Source organism: Maylandia zebra, linkage group LG16 (genome assembly GCF_041146795.1).
Source record: "Maylandia zebra isolate NMK-2024a linkage group LG16, Mzebra_GT3a, whole genome shotgun sequence".
NCBI classification, from domain to species: Eukaryota; Metazoa; Chordata; class Actinopteri; order Cichliformes; family Cichlidae; genus Maylandia; species Maylandia zebra.
Window position 1 is genome coordinate 5,226,060 of NC_135182.1, and position 16,535 is coordinate 5,242,594.

The 16,535-nt window shown below is 38.7% G+C and overlaps 1 protein-coding gene across 2 annotated transcripts; it reads left to right on the top strand.

Moving 5' to 3' along the window:
- Positions 1-418: 418 nt before the first annotated feature.
- stam2 (signal transducing adaptor molecule (SH3 domain and ITAM motif) 2) lies at positions 419-14,447 on the top strand. Of its 2 annotated transcripts, none has more exons than XM_004568975.4 (14): positions 419-579; positions 2,560-2,644; positions 2,797-2,872; positions 3,296-3,391; positions 3,578-3,724; positions 6,162-6,228; positions 6,476-6,674; positions 7,539-7,633; positions 7,750-7,832; positions 7,919-8,006; positions 8,126-8,180; positions 8,308-8,455; positions 10,290-10,468; positions 12,171-14,447. In XM_004568975.4, the coding sequence occupies exons 1-14, from the start codon at positions 540-542 to the stop codon at positions 12,364-12,366; spliced, it is 1,554 nt and encodes a 517-aa protein (XP_004569032.1). In that variant the 5' UTR covers positions 419-539; the 3' UTR covers positions 12,367-14,447. The 2 variants fall into 2 exon arrangements, with proteins under 2 accessions (XP_004569032.1, XP_004569033.1); XM_004568976.4 differs by having other exon boundaries at positions 12,174-14,447.
- The last annotated feature ends 2,088 nt before the right edge of the window (positions 14,448-16,535 follow it).

Consider the following 16,535-nt stretch of genomic DNA (forward strand, 5'->3'; position numbering starts at 1 on the left):
AATAACGTTTCACCATAGTGACTCTTAAAAATACCAGTTTCCCCTTTTTGCTAAGGACCACTGCACTGTTGAATTTTTAAATAAATATGAGGACCCGTGTAGAAAAATTGTGGTGATATATAATAATTTATTTACCTAAAAGCTAATACTTTGTGGATGTATCATTGGGGCAACAATGCTGAGCCCACATCCATTATTACCCCACTAGATGCCAGTGTTTCTCTTTAACCATAAAAAAGGTGTCACCCTTAATTGCTTAATGTAATGCCACAGCGCTATATTTCCACTAAGTAAAAATGTAAAAAAACAAAACAAAAACAAACACAATTAAAGGAAAAGGTGCTACAGACTCAGTTGCTTAGTATTTTTATTTCTTATTTTTATTTTTTGTAAACAGGCATTATTGGAGACAGCCAAATTTCCGGAAGAGCAACTGGTGAGAGTTAGATGGACGAGGAAGCGATATTTGTTTAGGTTTAGCTTGAAGAACGCACGTACTTTTTTTCATCACAAAGTCTGCCTCTTTATAAATAGTTAACATGCCTTTATTTTCCCAAAATCCATTTGACCAAGATGTTGGTAAGTGAATTGTTGTCTCTTTGGCCCTTTGAGTGTGTCACAGCCAGAAGCTAACGATAGGGCCAGTCACACTAGAGGCTAATGCTAGCTTAGCTCGAGTTGTTTATTCGCTAGCGCTACGTGATAAGTTACTTTAGGGCTGCCAATTTTTGTTACAACACCATATACCAGTCCTGCTAGCCTTTGCTAGTTTGTACCTGACATATCGATGTGTTGTCGACCTCTTTTATTAAGTTTCCAGTTCATTTGTTAGTATCAGCGATTGCTTTGTAAGAAAAAAAACTTGGTGATTCATATAAACTCACAGGATAACCGCCATTACAAGATCAGCTGATCCCAAATCAACTCAAAATACGTTTATGGTTCTATTTTTATCTACTTTATCACACAAATACCATTCGTTTAAATCTCCTTTATCTTTTTTCTGTTTTCGTTGAAGCGTATACTTTGTTGATGCTCGAAAACAGTGAAATCCCCATTGCGGTTCACTTGACGTCTCACTTGGGAGGATTTGGTGTTTTCCTTTGTTTTATGTAGAAACTAAATGAGGTTTACATTTTGGTGTATTGGTTAGACAAAAAAAGAAGTGGATTGAAGATGTGTCCGTGGGCTGCAATTGTTAGTGATGCCTGTTTTCAGTATTTGGAGTTGATACGTCATTGGATAGTTAAATGTGAAAATAATATAGTAATGAGTCATTAATGATTACAGTTGTTGAAACCTTTTTTCTCTCCGGCTGATGATTAATTAGAAAAGCTTGGTCAAGACTAATTAATCAATCACTCCCTGGCCTTTCGGGTTTGGTTGTTATCCGTCTGTATTCAGATGGGTGTAAAATTAAAGGAAAACTCTGAATGTTTCACCCCAGCATGGCGATAATCCTGCTGATTTAACATATTGTGGCAGTCTTCTGCTGGCATTGTTTGGGTCAGCATGTCCCTTTAGCGAGAACTGTCAGTGAAAACAAATGTAAGTTGTTCGCAATAATCGCTGATGTCCTATGACCTTCCTGTTCTGATGAATAGTCTCTTCCCACATGACAAACGGGTTATCTATAAGGTATATGAGTTAAATAATATGGACTTCACACTCGTGAGCTCCTAACCCAGTTGAACATTTATGGAAGATTTTGGACCAGTGTGTTAAACCTCACTTTCTACCACCATTTTTTAAACATAAAATAAGGGGATATGTATGTTATTTATTTATTTATTTATTTTTAAAGGGTGTTGTTTTCCTGTAGTTGAGGTCTAGAGTCTTGGAAAATCCATGCCAAGCCTTTCTAATGACCCAGCACCTTTCTAAGACATTTTATATCGTGTTTCCCTTTAATTTGTCAGCTATCCTATGTAAATTTTCATAGACACTTCCTGGCTGAACAGCTTTATCTGACTGTGCAACACTATAGTCCTTGTATGACCATACAATAGAGCACTATTGCACTAGAGAGTCATGGGAGTGACACTATGAGTCGGAAACGTCATACAAGTAATTTGCTACCAGCATATTATGAAACAGTGGCAGGTCACTTTGCATGTCAGAACACCACTTAACATCAATATAGTTTATGTTGTGATTTTTCTTTTAACTCAGAAGATAATGCAGTTCAATTGTTAATGAGGCTTTTCTTTTAGCTTGTCAGCTGCTGAACGGGTCACAGTTTAAAGTACTTAAATATTTACATGGGATTTCTAAGTGTCTTGTCACAATAGGCCGTTAGGAACAGGTTGCACAATAAAAACAGCAACATGTAGTTGGCTTATAGAACTCTTCCACTCTCATTTTGAGTTCGATAGGTGACAGTATAACATAAATTAGATGTACAATGTGCCAGTTAAGGGCTTGCGGCTCATTTTTATATTACACCATGCATTTGGCATGTCTTCCCACATTTTCTTTGGAGATAAGCAGCCACAATGCCATTGGAGTTATTTTCTCACTGGAGCATATGCACTAAATCCGCATTTTACATATTTCCAGAGAAGGCAACCAATGAAAACAACACAACAGATGACTGGGCACTTATCATGGACATCTGTGATAAGATTGGAACAACAGCCAATGGGTAAGCTTGAAAGAGCCATCTTCCGTTGAATATTAATGGCACATTTTGATTTGAGCAGCCCAGTGGCCCCGGACACTTAATTTGAAAGTGTTTCATACTTGACGACATCAGCAGTACCCCCAATCCACAGGCTGTGTTCCCTTCTGTTGCAGACCAAAGGACAGCTTAAGATCCATTATGAAGAGAGTCAACCACAAAGTGCCTCATGTGGCGATGCAGGCTCTTAATGTAAGTTTGTTGCTTTACTATTTAATTTATTGTATAAAAATGCCATTACAAATAACTGCAAATGTTTAATAAATCAATAGATTGGGTCAAACACCTCTCTAGTTTTGGGGTTAGAAGTACAGTTTACTGGCATTTGGGCTGCAAACCCATTTCCTTTAAAAGGATACAGGAAAGTAGACCCTTTCCACGCCAGTATTATTTAAATGAAATGAGGACTGTGAGACCTGTTTGTCTGAGTCATTGTGAGCTAATACTGTCACATGACCTGCTCTATTCTTAGATTTCTGTCTTTAAATTACTGAGATAATTTCAGACTGTTGTCATCAAATCCCACCTCTAAACTCACCTGCTGTTAAAATGTACTGTAAATAATGAGTGGCTGTCTTTTTACTGCGATACTTATTTCACTGTCTTGGCTTGCAGTTGCTGGGTGCTTGTGTATCAAACTGTGGCAAAATATTCCACCTGGAAATCTGCTCAAGGGAGTTTTCCAGTGAAGTGAAGAGCATTCTTAACAAGGTATGAAAACTTACCTGGTTTGCGTTTCTTTTTTTTTTTTTCTTCCTTTTTTGGGGTGGAATCTTATCCAGAGAATTTCTTGTCCATGTAGTCCTTCAAACTCAGAGGAACTTTAAGTTTAATGTTACAGTTAAAATCTTAACCAATGCCAGACTCCATAGCTGTTTGTTTTCATGTCTTCTTTAGGCACACCCTAAGGTATGTGAAAAGCTAAAGGCTCTGATGGTTGAGTGGGCAGAGGACTTTCAGAAAGATCCACAGTTGAGCCTGATTGGGGCCACCATCAAGTCTCTGAAAGAGGAGGGTGTCAGCTTCCCATCCCCATCCTCACAGGTATATTGACATGATGATTCTGAGAAATGTAACAAAGTCATTTAGAAGTCTTATACAGTCTTTACTTTGCAGCAGCTGCAACTGAGTTTTTATTTTATAATTCTTTGTCATACTTGATGCCAGTATAACAGATAAACAAAGTGTAAGTATACTGTATTTGCAGCATAAATAAAGGCCTCTTTTTGTAAAGTATCAGATTTTACATAAGCTGATGTTCTGTTAAACAATATTTCACATCACAATATAAACATTTTACATTGTGTTTTATAGTGACCACACAATCTACCTTCTTTTTTCTACTTGGAAATAGTTTCTTCTTTTAAGCTAGTAATATACATCCCACATCCAGTAGGGTTCACTAGCGTGCTGAGGCTGGAATTGTAGCCATGATTTGACCTCAGGCTAGTGTAGTGATTGTGAAGGTTCAGGCTGGGTGGAGTTTGTCTGTTTTGGAGAGTGTATATATGAGAGGAGCTTAGAGTGGAATTTCCTCTTCACATATTTCACATAATTCTTTGGAGGTTTATGTCATAGAGTCTGACTTGGTAATGGTAAGAGCTGCTTTCTAGTTTCTGTTCTGCTGCTTAATGTGTGTGTGTTTTTTGTTACGCAACAAATCTGTATGTGCCACAGATAAAACTGGACTTTGACATCAGTTTCTCATAAAGCATCTGACATACTTGAAGACTTTAACGCTAATAAAGCTGCCACTGAGGGGATAACTATTGTAGCCTTCAGTAGAAATGTAAATGTGCAACACATCCTTTTCCGCACAATAGACAACTCAGAGCATTAAATAATAAACAACGAATGGCAGTGATGTGAGTTAGGGCTGCGCTGATTTAAGTATTTCGAATAATTTGATGAAAAAAAAATTCTCGACACACATTCTTTGCTTCGATGGTTGGTTTAAGGCACGGCTCTGTGGCGCACCATTGTTACAATGGAAACGCCATAAGACTACAAGCAGACCTGCAATACAAACTTTTTTAAGGAGCAGCGTGTGAATAAAAAGTTTGATATTAAGCGCACGCACACTGATAACACAACAGCAGCAGTGATGATGAAGCTGGTGCAGTTTAATGTGGAGCCAGAGTCTGTTTACACACTGCGACGAGCACATGCAGTTGAACTGTTAACTTAGTCTGAAACATGTTTAAATTATACAGCTTGCTGAGCAGCCGTCCCATTTTACAGGGGTGAGTCTAAAGGGGGACATGAGGTGTACTAGACCATGTTTATTATTTATTAAGATTTTCATACAATTTTTGAGATTTGAAATTGAAATGATGTAAAATACTGTTTTTTTTGGGGGGGGGGGGGGTTGCGTTAATATTTAAAAAAAAAAAAAAAAAAAATTACATCTTTTTTTCCAAGCCTATAAAAATATACATGGCCCAGTAAAACTGAGCCACTGATCTGAGGGTTGTTAGGTTGGACAGTGAATTATTGTTAATATTAATTAACGTCTACACCATCATAACGTCTTGTTTTCAGGAGCTCAAAAACTGTGCAACAAAGCAGAGGGCAAACATCAGAATGCTGATATGCTCACTTCTCTTCATAGAAGCCACCACATTCTCCTCTAAAGTTTGCAGTGAATGAGAGTTTGTGTCTGTAAAGACACAAACTCTCATTCACTGCAAACGTAAACAAGCAGAAACACATGTACACAAACTCATAAAGCCTTTGAGGAAGACAGAGTAAAGGTAAATGTTATGGCTTTGACTCTACTTGAGATTTAGAGATATCTTTGCATTTAGGAAAATGTTTTCTTTAAAAAATAAAATTGAGTATGACACGTAAATACAAAGGGTTTGTTTGTTTGTTTTTTGTTGTTCATCATGGATGAAACATACTGAAGTAGTTGATAGCTGCAGCCCTAATATCAGTAGTCTAAAATCCCTTCGATTTTATTTGCTTTCTCATCCTGGCTTTGTTATCACTGGCTGTGCTCCATTTGGCTCTGATGATGGTGCGCTGCATTTCCTTTTTCGGGATAGGCTGGCAAATGTGCCTCAGTGGAGAGCAGGTGGCTCATGTGGCAGCAGGTATGACATTTAATCTCTGTCAGCTAAGGGGAAAAAAGCAGCAGGCAGCGTGACTCAAGCTGTGGCAGCGTTTACCTGTTTATTTATTTACTTATTGTCAGTTTGGATTTGGCCGCACAAACTCAAGCTGTAATGAACCGGTTTTCATTTTTCCCGTTTCTATTGTTTAGCTTCTGGACATTTAACGAGACTGCTCCTGGGAGTATTTGTGTCTAAAGGCTAGAGACACATTTCTGAACAATATGTGATACCCAGCATGAACTCCAGGTGGCACCGTGTTTTTAAAAACATTTTGGTTTTTCATTTAAAGTCTTTGTGCTTCATTCTCCCTCAGGTGCACTTATTCTGCACTCTGATCTGACCTTGTCTTTCTATACTGACCACAGGGTTCCAGCACAAAGGCCAACCCATCAACTGCAAGCAAACCAGTGGATGATGACGATCTTGCCAAAGGTAAAGTTAGTGTATTCCATTCATTTTTTTTAAATCCAAAAGCTCTACACAGATTTCATAGAAAGTAATCTGATAAAAATACATGTGAAAACCTTTAAATTGATTCTCCGTGGCTGAAAATGTGATTGGAGCACCTGCCTTAGAGCCATTTGCATTTTGAAAATTAAATGAATCTGGAATGTGTGCCAAGTCTGTCTGTGCTAAATACCCTTTCTTCATTTCCACTTCTCTTGTTTATTTTCTTCAGCTATCGAGCTGTCCTTACAGGAGCAGAAGCAGCAGGCAGAGACACGCCCCATGACCATGACCTCTGACCCTCCAAACTATACTAATGGCAGTGGGGGGCAGGAGGCTCGGAAGGTGCGTGCGCTGTACGACTTTGAAGCAGCTGAAGACAACGAGCTGACCTTCAAAGCTGGAGAACTTATCCTAGTGTTGGATGACAGGTAATATTTTATAACACTTCCTGTCATGAATCAGCTCTGCTATATCCTCCCAACCAATAGATAGCACCGTTTTACCGACATTGAATGAAGATCTGGATGTGCAAAAATGAGTTTACTGCAGATGAGTTGTTTACGTAGCTAAAACTGAAAATGTTCATTATCCAGAGAAGGGGACAGGTCTGTCAGGTTAGAGGGCGCATTCAGCCATTAGCTTTGATCTATACTTTACCACTGAAAGTCCCAGAGTATGCACGACCTTTAAGATCAGACAGTCATGTTGCTATATCTTCATGGATGTTGAATATAAATACCATCCCTGCCTTGTAATTTCAGTAATAACCCAAAAATTGATGTAATGTCTAAATAAAATATAAAAATAATATATAAATGAAATGATCTGATGTCAAAAACTAACCTTTGATAAGTTATTATGACATGGCGGTAACCACTCCTCCATGCTCATTAACTGTTTTGAAACAGAAATTTAATCAGTGTGGTTCAAAGTACATGCAGTGCAATAGTAACATCTGTCAGTGATAATAATGTTACAAGGTTTGTTTGCCTGTTGGAGATTCATCCAGAAGTGTGAATATTTTTAATATGAGATATTATTTTTAGGACTTAAATGATCTGTAAATTCTGTTCTGCAAGTAAAACTAGGCAAACGTCAAAATACTTTTTCATACCAAGAGCTCTGAAAACTCACCATAACCGCCTTTTCTGGAGCTGCCAAAGACCACATCAGGGCGAGAATTTTTAGACTTCTTGTTGTAATGGTTCTGACTGGTATGAAGCTTAGCCAGACGCTAAGTATGGCTTTCTCTCAGCTGCTCTTTGACTTTGGTTTTATGTTTCCGTTTACAGTGATCCAAACTGGTGGAAAGGAGAGAACCACAGAGGAGTTGGGCTTTTCCCCTCCAACTTTGTCACAACCAATCTGAATGCAGAGCCAGAGCCAGGTTGGTAGCTCCTTAAGGACAGACTCTTGTTTGTACCTCCTGTTGAGCATATTGATTTTATTTCTAATCAAATTATTTCTAGAGCTGCTAATGTAATTGAACTTTTTCTTTCATAGTTACTTATGTTGATAACCCGGCGACTCCAGAAGAGACAAGCCTGGAAACCAAAATAGAGCCTGAGCCCGTCTTTATTGACGAGGTAGCACATTTCCTCAGCGATTCTTCATTTGCAAATCCATCTCTCAGTTATTTTACCAACACGTATCCGCTCACGTCTTTCTGCAGGCAAAGATGGACCGAACGCTGGCACTGCTGCAGAATACAGATCCTGCAGATTCCACTCCTGACTCCCTAGAGCTGATCCAGCTGGAGGGTAAAAACTTTAATGCCACTCTAAATCTAGTCAAACTGTCGCTGTCAGCTGCAGTCAGTGTGAGCCGTGCTTTTGCTTTCTAACCTCATTTCTCCTTTTCTCTCCGTGGATGTAAACAGGTGCATGTGCACAGATGAACCCACTGATTGATGAGAAGCTGCAGGAGATTGACAGGTAATGTGTTAATTATATAACATTTCTCTATTATTAATCAGATTGATCATAATCACGATATGCATAGCAAATGCAAAAGGTTCTTCATCCAGTACTTGGGACTAATGTTTGTTTGTGTGTGTTGCAGGAATCACTCAGAGTTATCAGAGTTGAATGTGAAGGTTTTGGAGGCACTGGAGCTTTACAACAAGCTCATGAATGAGGCTCCATACTACTCGGCCTACTCCAAGATGCAGTCACAGTATCCTCCAGCCAGCTCTGCTGTGGGCATGCAGGTCAGAATAGTCTTACGTGGCTCTGATTGCTAAGAGTGACTCTCAGTCGTAAATGACGTCGAAGCTGAAACCTTGTATACATCCGTGATGTTTAGATAGCAAGCCGAATAGAAAAAATAAACAATGGCTGTTGGCAAAATATTGTTTGTGTATGTAAACATATGGAGAATCAGCAGGACGCAGAGCTCAATCATACATGTTTTAAGGATGTCTCTAACATGTCTCATTCACACATGTTTTGCCTCTAAACTAGTTACTAATCTTAGACTAGTCCTGATGGCTTGATATTCAGTCAGCATTTTTTTTTTTTCTTCCCTGGAGAGCGTCACAGGCCGCCGGAGCTTTCTCAGCAGATGCTGTTTTCTTGGTGGTGATTAATGTCACAGTCTTTCCCTGGAGATTTAGAAAACTGTCCACTTCGCATAGCAGGCAAACACCAGAGCTCCTTGCAACTTATTATTTTCCTTTTTCCAACTGTCAGGATTTTATTGCACCTGCAGTAACGGGGACTTGGTTAAAAACAAAAATTTAAAATGACAAAAAATTCTGAAACTGTTAATAATTTAAAACGAGTGTTTTATCAGCATCATTTCTGTATGCTGAATAAAGACTGAACACAGCAGGTCTTCTGTCTGAAGATTATGTAAACTCAACTCTGTTTTCCAATATTATTTAATTTGTAATTGTATAACTGTTTTTTATATTATTGGTATTTGTTCTTTGAATATCTCTGTTGGTGCACGTTTCTCTAGAGGCTGGCTATTTGTGTAACATAGCTCACCAAATCTCATTATTTGGGGCAGCTGCTGGTGACCTGCTACTGACTGAGGATGTTTGTAGCATCTCAGACAATGAAGGTTGTAGTTTCTGGATGTAGCAGTCTCCAACTAGAGCTTAAAGGGTGGTGAAACTAAAAATAGCTTCATTATATGTCTTGAATAAATTCAAAAGATAAGGAAATTGTCATCATAGAGATTTGGATTATACAATTCTTGCGCAGTTCTCTTCATTTGTAATTTGTTTGCATTAATTTCAAGTAGCTTATACAGATTTCTAGGTACAGATGTCCCATAATCACACTGCTATAGGTTTTGGTTGGAGCAAAAACAACACAGCATCAGTTTATATAACATGAAGGATTTTCTTTTTCTTTTGGGGGGGTGGTTAGTGGTCTGAAAGATCTAAATGACTACAAGTTGACTTAAACAGGGCTAGTCGAGGACTAACTCATGCCAATTTTTCAGCTGTCTGTTTAAACAAAATGCAACCAGAGCAATAGGAATGTGTTACAAGACTGCTTTATACCCATCACACTAACACTACTAACTCTACAGTAAGCATATTGCGAGAACTAGCTGTTTATTTAAAAAAATAAGCTACCCATATTAACCACGTGTTATACTAAATAGGCAAAGGGAGAACTGTTAGCACTGTGACAGTCAGGAGGTGGCCAGTTCAAATGAGTTACCAACACAAGCTAAAACTGGAAAATCTAATTTACATGTAGATATGAATGCATTGTGAGCAACCCTTCTCCTAATTTACCTTCCTCATGTCTGGTGGCTTAGATTTGGATGTTACAATTTATAAACTGTTAAATATTCACTAATAAATACTACAAACCGCAGTATCGTAGCGTGCCGGCAGCTGCAGCATAGGTGTAGTAACAGGTCAGTATAAACGCCAAAACAAACCAAGCTGCACCTGCTGGGAGTGGTCAACCAGTTTTTCTGGCTCTGTTCTATATTTACTGGGAAATAAGTTCACTGCCAAACTCTGTTACATCCTTTCAGTGCATTCACTTATCAGCACGCTCCTCTCCTGCTCTTCTCAGGGCTACCTTGGACCAGCGGCACCCCCTTATCTTCCCCCATCCATGCCTCAGATCCCCTCTGCACAGCCCTACAATCTGCCCAGCGACCAGCCTGGACCTCTACACTCACTACCGCCAAATGTCTCAGCTCCACCCAACACCTTACCCAACAGCCAAACTGCTCAGCCGCCCTACATGAGGTAAGAATAACACCTCCACCCTTTTAACGAGGACGTTGAAAGTCAGATTTTTAATCACTTGATGTGTCTCCAAATCACCAAAAACATTTTAATTTGTACATCATAATGAACAGTGTAATTGTCACTGACATAGCTGTCACATCACAAGGGAAAATAACAAAAACTTGTGATACGCTTTTCTTCTCTCATAAATATACAGTGGTGTGAAGAAGCGTTTGCCCTCTTCCTGATTTCCTTTCTCTTGTATGTTTGTCACACTTAAATGTTTCAGATCATCAAACAAATTTACATTTAAACAAAGATAACATAAGTAAACACAATGGAGTTTCTAAATGATGGTGTTTATTATTAAGGGGGAAAAAAACAAAGTTATGATGACCCTGTGTGAAAAAGTGATTGCCCCCTAATCCTAATAACGGGTTGGGCCACCATTAGCGGTTTTACAGCCCCATGGAGAAATTTTAGCCCATTCATCTTTGCGGAATTGTTGTAATTCAGCATGAAACACGTTTTTGAGGTCATGCCACAGCATCTCAATCAGATTCAGGTGAGGACTTAAATCCTGACCTAAATCCAAGTCTTCATTTTGTTTTCGTAATCCATGCAGAGGTGGGCTTGCTGGTTTGTTTTGGGTCATTGTCCTGCTGCAGAACCCAAGTGAGCTTCAGCCTGAGATCACAAACAGATGGCTGAACATTCTCTTCAGGGTGTTTTCTAGTCTTCCAGGTCCTGAGGCACTAAACAGCCCCAGACCATGACACTACCACCTCCATATTTTACTGTATGATGTTCCTTTTCTGAAATGCTGTATTACTTTCACGCCAGATGTAACGGGACACACACCTTCCAAAAAGTTCATCTTTTGTCTCGCCAGTCAACGGAGTATTTTATTAGAAGTCTTTGGGGATCATCAAAATCCCCAAGTCTTTATCTTTTCTGTCAAACCTGAGACGAGCCTTTAGGTTCCTTTGGCTCAGCAGTGGTTTGCAGGCCATTTTTGCCCAGTCTCTTTATTATGGTGGAGTCATGAACTTGCAGGCATGCAGTTCTTTGGATGTTGTTCAGGGGTCTGCTGTGATCTCTTGGCTGAGTCGTCACTGCGCTCTTGGGGTAATTTTGGTCAGCCGGTACCTCCTGGGAAGTTTCACCGCTGTTCCATGTTTTCGCAATTTGTGGATAATGACTCTCACTGTGGTTTGCTGGAGTCCCACAGCTTTAGAAATGTCTCTGTAACCTTTTGTAGACTGAGATTATGTTGTTCTTATTGGATCGTGGCATGATGTCTAGCTTTTGAGGATCTTTTGGTCTACTCCGCTTTGATCGGGCAGGTCCTATTTAAGTGATTTCTTCATTGAGGAAAGGTGTAGCAGCAATCAGGCCTGGGTGTTCATAAACACTTTAATTTAGAAACTGCATTTTGTGTTTACTTGTGTTATCTTTATCTAATATTTAAATTTGTTTGATGATCTGAAACATTTAAGTGTGACAAATACACACAAAAAAAAAAAACAGGAAATCAGGAAGAGGAAAAACACTTTTTCACACCAATGTGTTACTATGGAAACACTCTTTTAGAAAACCGAATTTGATCACTACTAACAAAATCATATTACCTACCAATCATATTTCTCTAGAGGATGTATTGAAATGATAGATTCATGAATTTGTTGACCTAAATGTCACTTGTGGATTTATTTCACAGCAGTGGTTTGAACGCTCCGTACATGAGCCAAGCCACAGGAGCTCCTTACCCACCTCAGGCAGGCATGACCATGGATATGTCAGCCTACCACAACTCCAGCATGCCTCCTGTGTCCTATCCTGTAGCAGCTCCCCCTCACCAGGCTCCTCAGCAGCAGCAGCAGCAGGCAGCATATTATCAGCAGCCTCTTCTGTAAAACTAACACAGGGCAGACCTGAGAAGATGCACCCTTCAGATATTTCAGTTGCTAGTTGTGTGTTCATTTGGTTTACCTAGCACGCATGTGTGTGTCAGGTTATTGCTTTAGGAAAATTCCTTTGGCTTTTTGTTTTTGTTTTTTGTTTTGTTTAGTTTTTTTGTGCCTGTCAAGCCGAACAGGACACCCCCTGGAAAGCTGAAATAACTGATGCGTGTATGTAACGCAGGTCTGCTATGCATCCAAGTCAAAACTCGGCTACTGTATGTGAGGCTTAACACGGCACCGAGAGTTTTCTTAGTCTCCTCGTTTATCATGGGTGACTCAAAGCAATGCTGGTTTTCTCAAACATCATCAGTCGGCACGAAGAAGAGTTGGTTTTGCTGTACAGGACCATGCAACAAGCCGTCATTGTCTAATTTGTTTAGGAAATTAGCATATTACAAATAATACATCAACACCATGCTGTTTCGGAATTGAACTCTTCTTATTGGTTAAAGAGGATTAGTCCACACTAGCCTAGATGAGATAAAATGTTATTTTCTTCTTTGTTTATGATCTGTTCACACAACCTTGTCTGCAGACGCAGCATTTTGGCAGCCCTTAAAGCCTAATACATCGACGGTGCGATAACGTGCTCAAGTTGGAATAAAATCGAGTAAAGTATTCCTTGTAGCTCTGAGAGTGAAATGCAAGCAGCGTCCAAGTCTTGTGCACAAGTGTGGCTATCAAAATCTCTTTCCTGAGAGGGATCGCTGAGAAAGCCAGCAAAAAAATTAAACAGCCTGCAAGCATGTAGAGTAAATGTGAATAAAAACACAATCATATGTTGTAATGTAGGCAAGGAAAATGGAACAGTTACTGGTTTGTTTGTTTTTCTTGTTTAAGTCTGCAAGTGGATTCATATGAAGGGATGAGCCGTTTATCCTGATCATCATCTTGATTGCAACACTCAGCTGATGTAGTTTATTCATCTGCAAAGACTGAATTCGTGAGTTCCAGCTCAGGTGCTCTCTTCAGCACAAACATGTGCAGGTACTTAAAAGGCCAGATCTCCCATTTCACTGTTCTCATCACCAGCCACCAACGCTGTAGCTGATCAGTGTCTCTAACAGAATTTAGAAGTGCAAACTCTATTTCTCAATTGTCAGATATGTTAACATTGTAAATAATTCAGAAATGACGTTCCCATAGACTCTTTGCCTTGTGCATTCTATGATTACATTTGACATATTTAATTATGTGTATGTGTGTGTGCACATTTGTTTTTTTTCTCCATGTTTGTGTGTGTTTGAATACTTTCCCAAAAAGAGGTTCGTTGTCAATGTAAAGCGACACTGATTTTCAAAGGTTTGGGTGAATGGATAATAGATAAACGTCTGAATGGGTTTGGTAGTCTGGTGAAATGCTGCATCTCTTCATGGTTCTAACATCATTCTGTCTCTTCTATGTTTTATGCAAATCCACAGCACATTCTTTAATGTGTATGTACTAAAACGTCATAATTGTCATCAGCATTGCCTGTACTTTGATATATATATATATATGTGTGGAGACATGAAAAAAGTGGGTAATTATTTTTACTGGGCTTCTGCTTTTACTTTTATTTTCTTGGCAAAATGTAAACAACAACATTTTTTTAAATACACAAAAAAATCTTTAGTCAAACTGAAGAAATAGATGTTTTTCCCTCCACTTAAATTAAGAGCTCTCATACAGTCTTTTGGGCTGCTGCAGTAACTCCACACTTCTAACTTTAGCCAGAACTCAATTTCTGTTAAGCACCTCTAATGTTAAAGGCAGTGTATATTAGATGTAAAATATCTGGATTTGTCAGTGACTTTGGCATTGCACCTTAGCTTTGTAAACATTTTATTTTACCACTGAATGCCTTGTTCTTCTGTAGAAATCAAACACAACGTTGGGAAGCGACTTCTGTCTCTGAATCCTCTGGACGTGTATAATTGTTTATATTTGAAATATCCCAGGAAACGTTGTGTCATCCAGGATTTTAAAACTGCTTTTGTAACAGAGCAAACTGTATAATATTCTTCAATAAATATACTTTGAAATAAGAGAAACGGTGTGTGTGGAAGTTGATTTTGTTCTTTTAGCGCCGATTCCTCTGAAGCTGTTGAAGTAATTACATTTGTACAATTAAGAGAAGGGTGATTAAAATAGAAACTGTCCACCTACAGTAATTAGCCTCTGCTATTCCCTGCACACATCCTCATCTGCATGACACGTACAATCCAATAATATGCTCTACCCAGAAGACATGATTTATTAATTGCACTTGGCCTTTTTATAGCTTCTTTTTTTCTTTCTATTGGATACACTGGAGGTTATGTGAATGCTAGAGATGGTTATGGGTAGCAAAGTGCAGGTAAAACTGTTCTTCAGTTGCAAAGTCAGATTCTTGCCTGCTCTTCCAGGATACGTGGGAGTGTGAATAAATGTTTTCGAGATTGTCTGAAAACAGCACAGCTGGTGCCTTGGTCTGCTGAGGATGGTTGAGAAGATTCCCTCATCTGTTGTTTGTCCTCGTGAGATATTTTTGAGTTGAAAATTGGCCTGTTTTTAAGTGAAGAATGCGGCACGAAACTGGTGGAAAGTGATTACGTAGGGCTGCAAATGTGTTTATTGGAATATTTTAGTTTAGCATATAATTTTACCTGTTTACAGTTACCACTTCTCATGAAAACATTTGGAGAAAACGCACTTGAATATTCATGACTGAGTCATTCTAGCAGTGTGCCATAATAAACGGTAAATAAGAATAAATAATAAGTAGGACCGTGGTCGATCTTTATGGAGGATACTGTGGTTTTATATACCTTATGAGGGTGCTCTATCAGTACTTTACTGCAGCCACCTTCATTTTGTTGCTTGTCTGTGGGTCAGATAGATCACAAAAATGACCATTTGTAAAACGCAAGCTTCTGAAAAGTTGATAAAGAACCTGGCATCAAAGTATGGACCAATCTGAGAAATCAGAGTGAAATTAAATCTGTAGAGCAGTGGTGTGAAACATAAGGCCTAGGGACCAGGATCGGTCAGCAAAGATTCAAATCTGGCCCACTGAACAGCTTTGAAATAATGTGAAGGAGGGCATAGATTTTGGACTTGCAGTCTGAACAGTAATTTACGGCCAGGGGCGGATCTTGAGAAATTTTCTTAGGGTGGCATGAGGGTGGCAAAGAAATCAAATGGGGTGGCTAAATCGGAACCCCCCCCCCCCCCCCCCCCCCCCCCCCCCAAAAAAAAACCCCCACTCATGCAGGTGGTTACATATGGTTAAAATGATTCAAATGCAGTAAGTATACAAGTTTTTCATATAAATAAAGTCTATAACTTAATTATTGGCTGTTGCCCACATAATTACACACTTTAGTTACATAAAACATGTGAGTTTTGACCTTATGTACTGTATAGCCTGTATGATAAATAAATATGTAGCCAATAAGTATAAAATCCAGAAAGTTACACAACATGAGGTGCTTCATTTACAAACACAAGTCTAACTTAAGTTTCACTGTTTTTTGTTATAAAACAATCACATTGTTACAGCTTAAATTACACAAAATGTCAGAAATCTGCACTGTCATGAACAAAAATGTAAACCTAATTTTTCATGATTTGTTGGATTAACCCACTGAGGTCTAAAATACAACCGGCCATTTTTGACTCCTTTTGAGTTTACGTTTGTATTTCACCCTCAGATTGTTTAATTTTATTTTTTCTTTTCAGAACTCTTTTCAACTGAATTTATTTATTTATTTATTTTACTTTCTTTTTATTGTTTTTCTTTAAACATTATACATGGGGTAGGGGGGTAACAACAAAACAACAACAACAACAACAAAAAGATAAATACAACAGGTAGGATAACAAAAAAACATGTTGGATCTCCTTGTTTCTACAGTTTGATCATTTCTCATTATCAATGTGTTGGTCTTTAACCTGTTGGGTTTATGTACTCAGTCCATTTCTCCCACTTTTTATGGTATTGATCTTCCTGAGTTCTTATTCTGTAGGTCAATTGTTCCATAGTTTGTATTTCATCTATAATTTTGATCCATTCGTCCTGTGATGGTGGGTCTATCTTGTCTGTCTCTCCATTTTCTTGTAATTGCCTTTTTACAGGCAAAAAACAACTAAATTCAGCT

Bases quoted from the DNA above. Each gene is read 5' to 3' on its own strand.
- stam2 (XM_004568975.4), top strand. From the start codon at position 540: ATGCCTTTATTTTCCCAAAATCCATTTGACCAAGATGTTG. The intron at 6,229-6,475 runs GTAAAGTTAGTG...TATTTTCTTCAG, and splicing joins TGATGACGATCTTGCCAAAG to CTATCGAGCTGTCCTTACAG. The intron at 6,675-7,538 runs GTAATATTTTAT...TTCCGTTTACAG, and splicing joins ATCCTAGTGTTGGATGACAG to TGATCCAAACTGGTGGAAAG.